Below are 17,666 nucleotides of genomic sequence, written 5' to 3'. Positions count from 1 at the left end.
TGCAGCAAACCAAAAGTTGTTCGGAGTCCCGGATGAGATCCCGAACGTCACGAGAAGTTCCGGAATAGTCCGGAGGTAAAGAATTATATATAGGAAGTGCAGTTTTGGCCATCGGGAGAGTTTTGGGGGTCACCGGTATTGTACCGGGACCACCGGAAGGGTCCCGGGGGTCCATCGGGTGGGGCCACCTACCCCAGAGGGCCCCATGGGCTGAAGTGGGGAGGGGACCAGCCCCTGGTGGGCTGGTGCGCCCCACCTTGGGGCCCCCTGCGCCTAGGGTTGGAAACCCTAGGGGTGGGGGGCGCCTCCACTTGCCTTGGGGGGCACTCCACCCCCCTGGCCGCGGCCCCCCTTGGGAGATCTCATCTCCAGGGCCCCCCCCCCCCCCCCCGGGGGCCTATATAAAGGAGGGGGGAGGGAGGGCAGCCGCACCCTGAAGTCTTGGCGCCTCCCTCTCCCCTGCTACACCTCTCCCTCTCGCAGAAGCTCGGCGAAGCTCTACCGGAACCCTGCTGCATCCACCACCATGCCGTCGTGCTGCTGGATCTTCATCAACCTCTCCTTCCCCCTTGCTAGATCAAGAAGGAGGAGACGTCATCCGCTCCATACGTGTGTTGAACGCGGAGGTGCTGTCCGTTCGGCACTTGGTCATCGGTGATTTGGATCACGACGAGTACGACTACCTCAACCCCGTTCTCTTGAACGCTTCCGCTCGCGTTCTACAAAGGTATGTAGATGCACTACTATCACTCGTTGCTAGATGAACTCATAGATGGATCTTGGTGAAACCGTAGAATTTTTTTTATTTTCTGCAACGTTCCCCAACACATCGGGATGCCAGTCCCATGCTCAAATCAAATCAAAATAATTACAAACAAAACTTCCCCAGGATTGTTGTTAGTTGGAGGCACCCGTTGTTTCGGGCAAGCCATGTATTGATGATTGTTGGTGGTGGGGGAGTATAAAATTTACCATTCTGTTTGGGAACCACCTATAATGTGTGTAGCATGGAAGATATCGAGATCTCTCAGTTGTTATGTTGACAATGAAAGTATGCCACCCAAAATATTATTTATCTCCGTTTCAAAATCGAGCTCCGACACCTCTACAAATCCCTGCTTCCCTCTGCGAAGGGTCTATCTATTTACTTTTTTGTTGAGTCATCACCCTCTTATTAAAAAGCACCCGCTGGAGAGCACCGTTGTCGTTTGCATACATTATTATTAATTTATATTGGGTATGACTATGACTGGATCTCTTTTACCATGAATTACAATGTCTAGTCAGTCCCTGATCTTCAGGGGTGCTCTGCATTTATGTTTTGCGGTCGCAGAAAGGGCTAGCGAGATACCATCTTGTTATATCATATTATGACTATTTTGAGAAAGTGTTGTCATCCCAGTTTTATTATTATTGCTCGCTAGTTGATTATGCCATTGATATGAGTAAACATGAGACCTAAGTGTTATTGTGAATATGGTTAGTTCATAATCTTTGCTGAAAACTTGAATGTTGGCTTTACGTATTTGCAACAAGAAGAGCAAACAGAGTTTGTAAAAGTTTTTCTTTATCACTTTCAGTTTATCAACTGAATTGCGTGAGCACAAGCAAAGGTTTAAGCTTGGGGGAGTTGATACGTCTCCGTCGTATCTACTTTTCCAAACACTTTTGCCCTTGTTTTGGACTCTAACTTGCATGATTTGAATGGAACTAACCCGGACTGGCGCTGTTTTCAGCAGAACTGCCATGGTGTTATTTTTGTGCAAAAATAAAAGTTTTTGGAATGACCTGGAAATCCACGGAGCAACTTTTTAGAATTAATAAAAAATACTGGCTGAGCCAGAGCCGGAGCCGGAGCTGGAGCGCGAGCCAACGCCCATGCGGAAGCAGTCACCGCCGCCCCCCACTTGCCCTGAGGAGTCCTATTCATGGACCGGCGAGCTCTGCGAGTGGGTGGGCGCGCCTCCCTGCTATTACGCATCCACGCCGGAAGAGGAGGCGACCCACCTTGAGCGCTGGAAGGCGCATTGGATCGCGGAGGAGGGGGCCGACGGCAAGCAGCAGATGCGCCGGGACCAGCAGCTTCGCCGCAACAAGGAGGCGCTGCAGCTTGAGGAGGAGGAGGAGGAGGAGGAGCGTGCCCGCCTCGCCGTTATGCCGCAGCAGACGCCGGAGGAGGCTGCCCTGGCGGTGTGCCAAGCGGCGTTCGGCCGCCTCCCGCCTTCATCGATCTCACCATCGGCGACGACGATGGCAAGGGCAAGGGCAAGGCGGTCTACTAGGGCAGCGTGCGGGCGTTTAGAGTGTTTTTCATGTTTAGTTATGTTTAAGTGAACTTTGGCCGGCGTTTGACTGGCCATCTATGTATAATTATGCTTTATTAAGTCTGTTTCGGCCAGGTCGGCAAAACTGAGTATGCCTCCCGTTGGGTGCACCTGCCGACCCAAATCAAAAGGCGGATGCGCACGTCTGTCTGGTCGGCCCAAACGAACGAAAAGTGGATAAAGCACGCGTCCGTTTGGGTCGGCGCGTTGGAGTTGATTTTATGGAAGCGGACATTTATGATGTAGAGGGTGCCAATTTTCGATAGTCCAACGACATGTATTGATGCAGTACATGTCAACTTTTGGTAGTCCGATCACATATACTGATATAGTAGCTGGACGCTACGTGCGAATTAACTAGAGATAGTTTACTATGCATGTGGTTGTATGGAATTGAGGATTTGCTAATGAGTTACTGGATTAAGAAAGCGGAGATTTAAGGGGTGATCGGACGCATTTGAGAGGTCAGATTAGCTGTATCCGCGGCTGTACATGCTCTAAATGCAGGTTTTCAGAACAATACTCAACCCCGACTTTATTTTTTCTCTGAAGGATCCTGACCATCTTCCTAATCTCCCCTCTCCTGCCATGTCAGCACTCGTTGCTTCAGCGAGCAAAGCCCACAAGGAAGCCGGAAAAGTCCATGACATCTGAACCCTGAACCTGAACTCGATTGGGTTCTGACGGCGAAAGAAACAAAAGAAAAAGAAATCTGCGGCGCGTGCCGGCCGGCCGGCAGGGAGGGGCAGGGCAGTGTGGTGGGGTGTAGCCCGGAAACCGGCGCTCACACAGAGGAGAGGGAGGAGGAGGAGGCACAGCGCGCTGCGAAAGTCAAATCACACACTGGCGCACGTTGAAAAGTACGTGCTTTTTATTGTCCCATTCCTATCACTTCTGCCTGCACATTTCGCTATGGCCACGGTCCCCGGGTACCACGGGCTTCGCCGAGATGCGCTGCCGGAGAGTACGTTCCTCTACTCTACATGAAAAGGTACGGTGGTTTTTGTCCAAAGGAAAGTGCAGTGTGTCATCGTGTAAACTTATTTTGTTTAATTTTATTTTTACAAAAGAAATATATTAATATCGTGAAGATGACAATTACACCTGGCCATCATACCAACATGATGTCCAAATGCGTCAAGGGTACACAGTGACGGAGCTAACAGAAGATTTTTTTTGAGCAAATGGCTAAACTCTCCTTAGTTTAAGCCTCTAAATTTTGTTCCCTTCAGTAATTAGGCTACGGCTGGGGCAGTGGCCACCCCAGAGCTGCACATAGCTCCGTCACTGAGGGTACACAAAGCCAAAGAAAAACAGAACAAAAAAAACCGCCACACTGATCAATCACTAGCATCAGTAGCACTCTAAGCATCACCGAGTACAACGCCCGGATACAGAAAAGTTCTCCAACTGCAACGCCTTCAAGAAAAAACAATGCATAATTATTGTCATTGCACGATCAAAGATCTTGGGTTTTCATCCTGGAGAAAGTCCGAATTCACACAAAAACAATGTCCTCAACAAGGTCACGCTAGGTACAACCAATAAAGGTCAGACCTAAGATTTCACCCGGGGAATCGAGACTCGGTACTCGAGGAGCACCACCAAAAATGCAGTCCTCCAGTGTTGCTCCCCCTGCTTGCCGAGGCCACTGTTGCAAGTCACCAAACACCTGGCACACGATCTTCATCGCATCCAATACACCCTTCCACCAGAGCTTCAAAGCCTCCAATCACAACCGCGATGACTTTCTTCACCTCTATCAGTACCTTGGAAAATCTTCACTTAGACATGTCCCATGCCACCGATAAGAAATTGAAGATCTGCGCTACGCCCCCATGAGGTCGTGCTGGCTGATAATTCGAGCGTGTGCGACCGAAGCCTTTTCGATCTAGATATCCTAGGCGACGTACGCTAATCCGTATAGATCTCTGACGTGAAGACCCGAACTCGTCACCGGCCAGATCCAAGAGGTCGACATCCAGCAGAAAGACGACTTGGCGGAAAAAAGCGCTAGGGCCAGACCCACCATTATTAGGCCGAAGCTAGGAGCCCCCACACCACCCTCCTCTCGACCCAGACCTGCAGACAAAGGTCAGCGATGCTGCTAGCCATGGCAGGAGACTGGACCAGCCATCCCCTAGCCGGATCCGGCGACTCCCAGCCCCACCCTTGCCGTTGCGACGCACCGCGTGTAGCCCGCAGGCCCATCCACGATGCCGCCTAAGTGGCCGCCGCAGCCGCCATCGCCTTGAAAAGGGGTTGCGGCCTTGGAGCCCTATCTCTGTCATCCATTGCCGCTCGTCTGCCAGCAACCACTATAGAGAGGAGACCAGCAGAGTTGCCCTCGCCACCGCCACCATGCGCGGGCTTTACCCGACAGCGGCTACCAACAGCGGCGAGGAGGAGGAGCGGAGGAGGGAGGGCCGTTGTCGGGAAGGAGATGGCGGCCACCCGAGTCGCCCTGCTGGGGGACGACACGGACATGGGGACGGTTCTTTTTTACAGATCGTAACCAACCCAAAATGATTGGTGAGTGCATCTGTTGTTTTTATTTATATACTTCATCCAATCCAAATTAATCGACGCAACTTCACAACAAAACATGTGGGTGTTATTTTACGGGGTTATCTCCCGCCACTCTAAAAAGAGGGTATCTACATCTATGTTTGACTGAGATTTTGTTATATCTAAGTCCATGGTGCCTAAAATTTCTCATTTCTCATAAAAGTCCATTGATGATAAATGTTCTCTTGTAATATTGATTTTGTGCACTCTCTACAAATCCCAACATGTGAAATCAAAAGAGAATTGAGCGTAGGTACGCTCAGATGGTTAGGTTACTTCTGGTAGACTAGTCCACCAGGGTTAAAGTCCTAGACTTGGCACCAGAGCTCGTACTTATTTAGATTTATTTTAGGCTTTTCCGTTCAGTGGGTAGAGACATTTCCGTCAACTATGAGAAGCCTGTGTTGATTTCGTCAATCTCAAAATTTTGTACCAGCTCAGTATCTCGGAAGTTCTCACTAGGGTAAGTTTGCTTGCGTGCGTTTATATGGATGAGCACATATGTGTGTACGTGAACATACACGATTGTACTGTATGAAAAAACACAAGAATGAGACATAAAATGCCTCAAGGTGTCAACTTAGACATGAAAAACACCGGCAAAAAGAAACTTAGACAAGAAATCCCTCAGATGTCTTACTCCCTCCGTGTTATAATATGAGAGCGTTTTTTATACTACTGTAGTGTTAAAAATGCTCTTATATTTATGTTAAGGACGAGCGGAGTATTTAGCAAAACAGAACAACGACATTCTTTGTCGAGTGTGCATTCGTGGCACTGGTAGTGCTGCGGTTTATCACCTGCCTCCGGGCTCCGGCCAAGACAATGAGATCTACTCGACATGAACTGAATTTCTAGTTTCTGCAAATCAAGGATTTCTTCCGCGAGATAAGAAACCAACGAAGGAAACCTCGCTTTATTTAAAATCCACGTGATATGCCTCCGGAGTATCTCGCCGATTGTTGTACGAACATACGATACATACCCCTACGGTAGCAGTATACGACTACCCCGAAAGAAAAAAGGACTATCGTAGGAGTACATGTTTTACTTCGGCAGTGTGTGCACAGTAATATCTTGACGCTGGGAGCAGAGGCATCTCATCACTCACCCCTACCATAATTGTACTCCTACCTTGGCATCTCATCTTAGGGTACAAATACAAGGGCACTCACGAGAGAGAGAAAGGTCTCCTCCGAGTCAATGGCCCTGCCACCCTGTCAGTGCCATCCTCCAAATAATTCCGGTTTTTAATGGTGCTCTGCTCCTATCCATGGCCATGCATCGGATCCACCCGTCGCGAACCAGAGTCGACGACGAATCTATGTCGACCCATTCCGGGCAGGAGCCACCCCGAAACGAGCACGCACGGCAAACGGCCACTAAATGCAACGACGAGACGTACTTGCAAATATAGCCATGCCGAGCTGACCGGTCGACCTTCCTAATCTGCTTCTTCATCTTCAAATAAAAAAAGGAACAACCTTCCTAATCTGCTGGTCTCCGGCCTTGGCTAGTGCTTATGCATTTTGTTTTTTCTTCTTAAAAGGAACGGATCTTAAATGTTCATCAGAAGTAGAAAACGCCTCAAACATGATAAAAAATACGTTAAGATTTCTGGAACATTGAACATTGAGCCGGCCTGAAGAATCTTCTAACGACAAAAATTCCATCGTTGTGTACGCACAACAAAAAACCCTAACCTTACCGTCTTGAGGAACCAGCAAGAGTCTACGCCTGAGCTCCGTCGTCCTGACACACAAACTCATGAAGGATCCGTCCGGACGTTATCCCTGCGAGTACTAAAACCCTAACCTATCTACTATCCGGACTTGAGGCATCGAGATACGCTTTTCTGTCATCAGTCGCCGGAGCAACATGCACATGGGAGGTGAATCCACGGGCACTAGAGGGAAAAGAAAATGCCATTTTTTTATGTACTTGAATGTGAATTTAGTAGAATGAAATCTGTTTTTTCTTACCAAAAAATTCATGGGACACGCTGGAAAATCAACGTGGATTTCTAAATGGGCTTCGGAGTAGATGTGCATTACTTTTTACATCAATTATCCTGCTTCATATATGAGGTTTTATTTAATTTATTATTTTGCAAGGATATCTTATTCAGTTCTTTGGACAGATACGTCTTCAGAATATAAAGATTTCCTGGTAATAAAGTAATTTACTTATGCTAATACATGCCCGTGATACCGGCACACACGACCATGAAAGAAATGTTCAGGATTCGCAAAGAGAACAAAAGGAAAGAAATGTTGGACGCGGATGTTCTAATCCCGAGCTCATGTGAGCTTGGGTGAACAGTAAAAAATCAATTAATTCTGAACTTTTTTTGTGTGAAACATGACAAAATGTTTGCTTGCTTGCAAAATTTTATCACCATATGACATTCAAGAAAATTGTGACAAAAAAGATACAAAATGTATGCTCCAAGATATTATTTTCAAACACATTTTGGACCATCGATTTTTTTTGCCATATTTTCCAGAAATGTCATTTCATGATGAAATTTTATAAGCTATGAAAACATTTGTCAATGTTTCACACAAAAAACAGATTTTCTTATTTCTTTTTCATTTTTTTAAAATTTTACTGTTCAGCCGAGCTCACGTGAGCTCAGTCTTAGAATAGCACTTTCGAGAAATGTTCAGAAATTTTATGGTCAGATGGAGCCATTGTTTTTCTTTTTTGACCCGCAGATGGAGCCATTGTTACCCTTGATTGAAATAGCAGTCATTATGGTGAGTAGGAGAGATGGCGCCATCAGACTCCTCCATGCAGCAAAGCTGTCAGGTCAGGTCCAACCTTTGAACCAACGAGACAAGCATTGTGGAACCAGAATCCATGATGTCGATCGATCTAGCAAATGCATTCCGGCCGGTCAATGCAATGCAGCCGATCACTCTGAAACCTCTACTCCGCCCCGACAGGGTCCCAACGAATAAATATCTCATCGGTCGACTTAGTCGACGGCCGCGACGATGACACGACACTCGCACGGACTGCTACATTATTTCCTTGGGTGGAAATATGGACATCTATTCTATTCTTTCTTTCGGAATCACTAATTAACAGGTACTCACTCCATTCTAGTCAATAAAACGTGAGTTTTTTGAGATTTAAGTTTGGCCATCATATCAAATGAAGAATATGTAAGTGATACTATGATTAAAATATTATAACAATGATAAGTTTCAATGGTATAACTTTTGTTGAACGTAAAACACATTTTGCTGGTTAAATTGATGGTCAAACTTGATTCTCAAAATGTGTGGGCGCCTTATTCACTACTCCCTTCATTCGGAATTACTAGTCACAAAAATGGATGTATATACAACTAAAATACATCTAGATACATTCATTTCTTAGACGAGTAATTCCGAACGGAGGGAGTAGAATAGAAGAAGCATGCACAAAGGTCAACACTAGCGAAAAAAATGACACCGGAATGGCATGCGCCCCCGACACGTCAACTTTGAGAGGGGGTTCAACAACATCTTTTTCACCAAGGCCACCGTTTGTATTCCGAACAAAATACAATAACTATTAAATTGATTCTAAATGTTGTATTTATCATGGTATGAAATTTTTCCGCGGAAGGTTGAAAGCCATATGTTAAACTAAAACAATTCTTACAAGAACTTCCTTACACAAGAACTTCCTTACGGGAATAAGAAATTAGACGCAAGTCTTTGAAGGAATCATCGTTTTTCTTTCACATCCAGTGGCAGTGTGCATGAGCAAAACTCGTTGCCGCCTCTCAGTCCTTCTATCACCGGTGCAGCTTTGTTGAAACCAAAGAACTTGTAGAAGTAGTGTCATGAAGTCGTTGATGTAGAAGAAAGACGTCGGTGACCTCAAACTGGATAGATCTTTGTTCCAGAGAAGATGACACCGAGGTGGCCTAGAAAAAAATTCCAACTCCGGATAGACACACAAACCTCAGAAGTTCCACGATAGAGTCTTATCTAACTGGGCTTCATCGAGATTAGATGGAATTGCAGGACAAGAACTTGTTGCAATAACATCCCCTCCACAGGACGCCACTGCCATGAGACAACACTTCACCAAGCCGAGTGTCCAACAATAGATACAATTCTCAGACTCATCGATGCCACTCCGAGGATGGACATCAACCTGGGGAAAGTTGTGGAACCATCATTCCTTTCACCATTGTTGCACCGACTTCACCGAGGACAAAGAACTCCAAAACCCTTCGAGAAACGGAACGGGATACCCAGATCCAGGGTTCCCCCAACCTCCCGCCGCAACAATGGCCAACGAAGGCCAAGAGATTGTGCTTTGGACCAGATATCGTACACATGTCGTATTACGATTTCAAGCGAATCCATGCTTCCACCCATGGACTTACACTCATCATTTGTATGAATGTAACAACACTGAAGGTGTTGTGAATCAACATAGTTGGTGGTAGCATATGCTACACCATATGTTACCTTAATGCACTCAAGATGTCCTAGCAAAAGCCCTTAAAACTGCAAGGGTCGAAAATGAGTCAAACTGAAGCGTAAAACCCCAGAATGAGAAAATTTAGACAGGCACATGGTTTCCTTGGAGGATGAGACATGTCAAGCACGTAGCGTTCCCATCATGCATCACCGGTAGACATGTGCTTCTTTTCCGTATGATAACACATACAGTAAATTGTATTCACTTGCTACTATAGTATCATGGGAGCATTACATGACTCAAGCAAATTGATCCCCTTTCAAACTTCTGCCACATAACGTGGCTCCAAGGGTGCCTCCTATTTGTAAATCGTACATATAATTATATATTTTCTTACGCAACAAGACATTGTGCTATCCTCGAGGAGTCTGCCCCAATTGACCGAGGACGAAGAACTCGAAAACCCCATGCGACATGAACCCAGACACTTAGATGCAGCCCCCCCATCCTCCCGTGGCCACAACGGCTGATAGAGGCCATGGGATCTCATAGTGTCGACATCTCAAGGGGAAAAGATGCCTCCTGGCCACCCCTCTCTAGAAAGCCCTAGATAAATGATTCACCGGGGCGATTTAGTAGTTTGCCTCATCACATTGTCTTGAATACTAGACACAACTTTGCTTTGTTTCAATGTGAAAATTTTGATGCAGCCGGACGGTGTTGGAACTCAAGATAGCTGGTGGTGGTAGACGGTTGTGGATATCTTACCTTGTTGCAAATTACTTGAGTTGATATCATTCCAGTAAAAGCCCTAGAAACCAAAAGAGCCAAAAACGGGTGAAACCACAGCAGAAAAAGCGAAGATGAGCAAAGTTAGACATGTGCAGGGTTTCCTCGGAGGATGGCACACATCGAGCACACAACCCTCCCGCCAGGCATGCGTTCTAGACATGTGCTTATTTTTGGGATGAAAACAAGGGCAATAAATTGTACTCACTCGTTCCGATAGCGTCATTGGCACAAGGTTTGCATGCCTGGAGCAAAATGATTCCCTTTCGAGCTTCTGCCACGTAGCGAGGCTCGAAAGACTACTCCTATTGTAAACCGTCCATATGTTTATGTCGTTTTCATACGCAAAAAGACACTATGCTTTCTTCAAGGAGTCTGCGAACCGTCCGTCCATGTATACACGCCATGTCGTTTGGTATGAAAAGTTGCCAGCGAATTCCGAAACTCTTATAGATGGTAATTCTAACTTTGCAGGCGGCGATTTTTTTTTTTGCAAGGGCACTCGATGATTTTTTTCTGCGGGGGAGCTCAGATGAAATAATAAGAAATCTTCTTTCTAGAATTGTTATTTTTACATGTGTTTTAGGAAGGACGGGGTCGGCACCAAATCAAAATTCAAAAACGCATACAACTCAGTCGTTCAACTAAAAAAAAATGATGTGCTGGAAACGGAGTAGGAGTGGTGTACTGCTAGCAGTAGCAGGAGCGAGGTCAGATCTACAAGTGGTAGAGTAGCCACAGCCCACAGGCACATACAGATACAGCCATGCTGCGGTAGCCAGGTCGCGCGCACACACAATTGCCAACATATTCCGGCCGAGGGGAGGGCGCGGGTGGAAATCCAGATCCCGAAGCTAGGAAATTCCACGCCCCCCGAAAGCCCATAAAACCCACGCTCTCCCTCACGCCCTGCCTTGCTGCGCCGGACTCCCTCACAGTCAGTCACGGAGGCAAAGGCGACGTTTTCTCCTTTTTACCATGGAGGCAACCACCCAGGAGCGACCCGCGCCGCCGCCGCCGTCGCCGTCGTCGGTGCAGATGCAGCTGCCTCATGTGGCCGCCGACCCGTCCAACCCTTTCCCGACCACCTTCGTTCAGGCCGACACCACCTCCTTCAAGCAGGTCGTGCAGATCCTCACCGGCACCCCGGAGACCGCGGCTGCGGCGGCGGCGGGGGGCGCGGCGGGCGCGCCGGCGGCTAAACCGGCGCCCACGCCGACCGGGCCCAAGAAGCCGGCCTTCAAGCTCTACGAGCGGCGGGGCAGCATGAAGAGCCTGAAGATGCTCTGCCCGCTCCTCCCCGCCGCCTTCGCCGCCGGCGGCTCTGGTGGCTGCAGCGGGTTCTCCCCGCGGGGGTTCTCGCCGCGCGGGCTGGAGGTGCTGTCGCCGAGCATGCTGGACTTCCCGTCGCTGGCGCTGGGGAGCCCCGTGACGCCGCTCCCGCCGCTGCCAGGGTCGCGGGAGGCCGCCGCGGCCGAGGACCGCGCCATCGCCGAGAAGGGGTTCTACCTCCACCCGTCCCCGCGCGGCAATGCCAGCGGCCGCGGCGACCTGACGCCGCCGCCCAGGCTGCTCCCGCTCTTCCCCTTGCAGTCACCCACCCGTCAGTGAGCCTCGCTCGCTCCTCCTTGGTATGCTCTGCTTACCTGGTCGCTGCTAAATGCTAGGCTCCTGGAGTGCGAGGTCGATTCGATCTGTGGATTATTTGCTCCTCTTCTCTCCCTGGGAGGATCCGTGTCTGCCCCTGTGTTGTAATCTCAGTGTCTGTAACAGCGATTTGGCTCATAAGAGGGATTAATTGATCACTCCACCAGCCTGAGTGTTCTTGTCTCTTTACCATTGGCTATTAGTAGTTTCATACTGGCAGTAGTAGTAGATTTAGGCTGGCATTTTCCTCTTCTTGCTTCGTGAGCTTGTCTTGTCATATTACTAGTTTGGTATTAGAAATCTTGTACATTAAAGCTGTTGGAATTGGGATTTATGGGAGGCAAGTGGATGCCCAAGTTGACATCTCGTAATAAGGCAGGTAAAATATTCAAAACCTGAACTTGAACTGAGCCTTACTTACTTAGGACAGGCTGATTTCTAGAGGACGGCTACTCCAGTACTCCGTATAAGAGTTAGTGCAAATTCACAGTGCTGCTATGCCAGAGGCTACATTTTTATCTCCTTGGGCTCTCAGGCATTATAGTACAGTATTAGTTATTATTCTGTGTCATCATTTTGTCACACACTGGCTGATCAGGATCAGTTAAGAAGAAGAAACTTGATCTGAGCAGAGGGCCCCCTGTCTCACTTCAGCCTTGTTTCAAGGAAGTGGCAGCTCAAAGCAGGGCACTTTTCTGACTCCTCTTCAATAATTGCCCCCTCCTTCCAACAAAATCTTCCCAAAAATCCTGTTAAAATTATCCTGGGGAACACATTGATCTGCATTAGACGAGAGGCAAAAAATGCTAGGCATCTCTGTCTGCATCTTGTTCTTTTTATAATATTCAATCAACCTGGGGAGCTGCCACTGCTACTGGTGGTGATGGTGGGAGTGGGGAATATGAGACTGATCAAAAGGCACCAAAGGAAACAATAATAATCCCGGTTGTGGTGAGCTCCACCATTTGCATTGCGGCATTATTAGAAAACTGAATTTGGGGGAAAGTTGCCAGCTTTTGGAGGGAGGGAGGGGGAATTTTCCTGCAGGGAGGAGAAAGGGGGCAAATTTTTTGGAGGGAGAGTGACCCACTTTGGTTTGGCCTCGGCCTCAGTTCACTTCCCTGACCACTCATGCATCCATGGGTGGATCATGTAATAACAGTGGGGAGCTGCTCTGGCTTTTGTCAGAAGTTTAGCGTATCTCAGATCTGCCGCCGGCCATGGCCATGGCCACGCTCACTGCCAGCTGGGGGCCGCCTTGCTGCCAGCCAACCAGCTCTCTCGTGCCTACAGTTTTTTCTAATGTAGTTTATCCAGGTTAGTTTGCATTGCCTGGATACATATGATGCAGATATAGAAAGTCACTGAAAACACCTCGACTTAGTTTATACTCCCTCCGTTCTAAAATAGATGACTCAACTTTGTACTAAAGTTAATATAAAGTTGGATCATCTATTTTGAAATGGAGGGAGTAGTATCGTGCCCAAATTTAAGCATTTAGATAATAGGTATCTAGATACATTTTTTTAAGGAGGATCACCCCGGCCTCTGCATCAGAATGATGCATGCAGTCCCTTTATTAAGCGAAGTATCCAAAGAGCCCGCGGTCCATTACAACCTCTCTGAGAGCTGAAAAGGTAAAAAAAAACTAAAAAATGTCACAACCAGCGAAAATAGGACGAGATGACTAAACACCTAGCTTATTATTGGACCGCAATCCAAGCCGGTTATAGATATCCCGAGCTACCATCTCTCATCGGGTAGACCCAGTAACCAAAGGCTCACTGGATTCCTCAAGAGTGAGTAACGAACACGTACGGGTTCAAGCAGTGGCCTTGTAGATGACCTGCAAAAAATTAATACGAGTTTGTATGTGAAAAACCATATCATTTCTGCAGTTCCATATAGCCCACAGTGGTGCGCTACTCCTATTCGAATTTGTCTCGCAGCATTTGAATCTACTCCATTTAGCCAGGTCCCGAATAACGTGTGAATGCTATTTGGAGGGGTAATGTTAAAGGCTATATGAATTGAGCGCCAAAGAATTTTGGCCATCTGGTAGTCGGGAAAGAGATGTTTAATAGTTTCATCTTGATCGCAACAGCAACGTCTTTGACTCCCCTCCCAATTACGCTTTGCCAAGTTATCCTTAGTTAGAACCACCTCCTTGTGACCAAACCACATGAAGACTTTGATTCTTAACGACACTTTGATCTTCCAAATATGTATCGATTTCGGGTAGAGTCAATTAGATCTACATACATCGATTTCACTGAGAAGATACTGTTCATGGTTAATCTCTAGTGTATACTACCAGGCACATCAAAAAGGTGAACATCCATCAACCTTCTCACCAGATGTAGCCAAGCTTTCCATCGGTCTCCAACTAAAGATCTTCAGATTTGAATATTTGAAGGAGTAGACTGTAATACCATAGCAATGTAAGCTCCCTTACGCTGTACAATATTATAGAGAGACGGATACTGTGTAGCTAAGGTGTCTCCCCTAACCATGTATCCTCCCAGAATCTAGTCAAATTACCGTTTCCAATGATGAATTTCGTCATATGGAAGAAAGTTGCTCTCGTTCTCATTAACCCCTTCCAGAAAGGTGAATAATTGGGTCTACCGGTAACCTAGGCCAAGGTCTTAGTTCGTAGGTACTTATTACGTAAAATCAGTACCCACGTGCCTTCGGTAGCAACAGATAGCCTATACAACCATTTGCTGAGCAGACATGTATTCCTTACCTCTAAATTCACAATCCCGAGACCACCTTGGTCCTTTGGCCTACAAATGATATCCCAATTAGTAAGCATGTATTTCCTCCTTATATCATCCCTCTACCAAAAGAATCCTGATCGATAAAAGTCTAACCGTTTTCGTACCCCTACAGGTACTTCAAATAAAGACAGTAAGAACATTGGCATACTCGTGAGCATTGAGTTTATCAGTACTAACCAACCTCCATATGACATAAGCTTGCCCTTCCAACAGCTTAGTTTTTTCTCAAATCGATCTTCAATACACTTCCATTCCTTGTTAGATAGCCCGTGATGGTGAATTGGTATGCCAAGATAACTAAATGGTAGGGTACCCAATTCGCATCTGAACAGTTGTTTATAAGCATCTTGTTCATCTTTGGCTCCCCCAAAACAGAACAATTCGCTTTTGTTAAAATTAATCTTCAATCCCGACAATTGTTCGAATAGGCATAACACAAGCTTCATGTTTCTGCCTTTGCCAAATCATGTTCCACTAAAATTATAGTATCATCAGTGTATTGTAGTATGGACACCCCACCATATACTAGATGTGGTACTAGTCCTCCTAATTGGCCATCCTCTTTCGCTCTTTCTATGAGAATTTCCAACATGTTCGCCACTATGTTGAACAGGATAGGAGACATTGCCCCCCCCCCTGCCTGAGACCCTTATGTGTCTAGAGGAAGTGACCTATGTCATCATTTACTCTAATCCTGACGCTGCTGTCGGTGTCAAAACCGAAGGATCTCTGGTAGGGGGTCCCGACCTGTGCGTCTTAGGCTGATGGTAACAGGAAGCAAGGGACACAATGTTTAGCCAGGTTTGGGCCCTCTCGATGGGGCTAAAACCCTACTTCCTGCTTGATTAATATTGAAGATATGTGGAGTACAAGAGTAGATCTACCACGAGATCGTAGAGGCTAAACCCTATGAGCTAGCCTATGATGGTATGATTGTAATTGTGATCGGCCTTCTAAGGACCATGCTCCCCGGTTTATATAGACACCGGAGGGCTAGGGTTTACATGGAGTCGGTTACAAGGAAGGAAATATAATATTCGGATCGCCAAGCTTGTCTTCTACGCAAAGGAGAGTCCCATCCGGACACGAGCCGAAGTCTTGAGTCTTGTATCTTGACGCTTCTATAGTCCGGACGATGTATACAGTCCGGCTGTCCGAATACCCCCTTATCCAGGACTCCCTCAGTAGCCCCTGAACCAGGCTTCAATGACGATGAGTCCGACGTGCAGTCTTGTCTTCAGCATTGCAAGGCGGGTTCCTCCTCCGAATACTCCAAGATGATTATCGAACATGTAGACCGTGTCCGGATCTGCAAGATGATCTTCACACACCATAGTAGGGAACATATCATAAATCCGTTTTGCTGGAAATTTTTATACGTCATGCCCTTGCATCGTGGCCTAGTCCAACACGGACCGGCGTCTCCTGCTCCACCTCGACTCATGTTGCGAGGCGGTTTTATTGGCACGTCCTGCCAAAGCAGAGATCGTGTTCCCCTTAATACGGGATTTTCATCAATGTGGGCATATGTGACCCCACGGCGGCCATTGGTATGATTTCGTGTATTTTAGATAAGTCTCAAGCGGTCACGCTGAGGACTCTTGGTATTCATCCCTTTTATAAAGGGGTCAAGGCCTATGCCTCTTCTCCACCTCTCTTGCTCCTTCTCGCACCTCGAGCTCCAGTACTCAAAACCTAAGCTCCAGCACCCCAGATCCTCCAGGATGTCCGGACTCGACGCAACAGGCCGGTGGGTGGCCTCCTCGATTCAAGAGGAGGACATTGCGAAGCTTAGGGAGGTCGGATACCTGACCGCCGATATACAGCACCGGCTTCCCACCTCGGGGCAAGTTGTCCCCACGCCGGAGCCCAATGAGAGCATCGTGTTTGTTCCTCACTTCCTTCGAGGCCTAGGCCTCACCCTCGACCCTTTTGTGAGAGGGCTCATGTTCTACTATGGCTTGGATTTCCAAGATCTAGCTCCAGACGCCGTCCTCCATATCTCATCGTTCATTATCGTGTGCGAGGTCTTTCTCCATGTGAACCCACACTTCGGCTTATGGCTCAAGACCTTCAATGTGAAGCCGAAGATGATCGAGGGGCAACATGCGGAGTGCGGAGGAGCTGTAATAAGCAAGAACACCGATGCCCCATGGCCAGAGGGTTCCTTTTCGGAAGTATCCGACGTATGGCAACGGAGATGGTTCTATGTCACTGCTCCCAGAGGCACAAAGTGGGTCGCTGCCCCCGAGTTCCGCTCCGGCCCTCCGTCACAGTTAGCGTCTTGGACCGACGTGGGATGGAATTATGGACCTACTGGCGATGTACCAGAACTGCAGAATCGTATCTGGGAGCTTATTGAGAGGGACATAAATCTTGTCAGCATAATGCAAGTGATGCTAGTCCGGCGTATGTTGCCGTGCAAACGTCGACCTCTCCGGATGTGGGAGTTTAATCCGGAGGGTCCGCAGACTATTAAGCACTTCTTCGGCCTGAAGCTCGAAGGAATGTGTAAATTATTCTTCGGACCCCAAATAAAGTGTCCGGACACCACTGAGGATGCGGGCCTAAGTTGCAATCGCCTAGATGCCCAAGTAAGTAACCTTAAAGCTGGACACTTCATTATATTTATCATGACTATTATTCTAACAATCCCTCCGCGACCAGGAATGGCTTGACAAGGCCAAGAGAATCAGGTGTCTGGCGCCACTTCCTAAAGGCTCGCCTGATCCAACCATTGCAAAGATGCTGGACCGAGCGCTCAGCAAAATCCCTTCAGGGAAAGGCGAAGGAAAGGGCAGTGAAGCCGAACTTCACGCGCTGCGCATCCAGACCGGGGAAATCGCTAACCCTCTTATGGAGGATAGCCGGGAAGGGGAGGTCAAAGCCTCCTCCCCACGCGGGAAGAAGAGGGCCGCCTCTGAAGATTTGGAGGCGGAGATGCCCAAGCAAGGGAAGAAAGCATCACCAAGGGGCTCTGCCGCGACGGGCGCCCTCACCACGTCGTGCCTACCAATGGGCCAGCCCTCCACCGAGCTGTAAGTTATTCCTTAATTCTAAGGTGTGATGTTACTCCTGATCCATAACCGGGACTTCGTCTTTCGTAGTCCGACGAGCAGCTCTTCTC

General features: G+C 47.6%; 1 protein-coding gene across 1 annotated transcript; it reads left to right on the top strand.

The window, feature by feature from the left end:
- Window positions 1-10,899: 10,899 nt before the first annotated feature.
- Window positions 10,900-12,266, top strand: LOC123065126 (VQ motif-containing protein 4). The gene has a single exon (XM_044488484.1). The coding sequence runs from the start codon at window positions 11,088-11,090 to the stop codon at window positions 11,718-11,720; it is 633 nt and encodes a 210-aa protein (XP_044344419.1). The 5' UTR covers window positions 10,900-11,087; the 3' UTR covers window positions 11,721-12,266.
- The last annotated feature ends 5,400 nt before the right edge of the window (window positions 12,267-17,666 follow it).

The sequence above is a fragment of the Triticum aestivum genome, chromosome 3B (assembly GCF_018294505.1).
Source record: "Triticum aestivum cultivar Chinese Spring chromosome 3B, IWGSC CS RefSeq v2.1, whole genome shotgun sequence".
Classification (NCBI taxonomy): domain Eukaryota; kingdom Viridiplantae; phylum Streptophyta; class Magnoliopsida; order Poales; family Poaceae; genus Triticum; species Triticum aestivum.
This window is presented reverse-complemented; position numbering and strand designations above follow the sequence as displayed.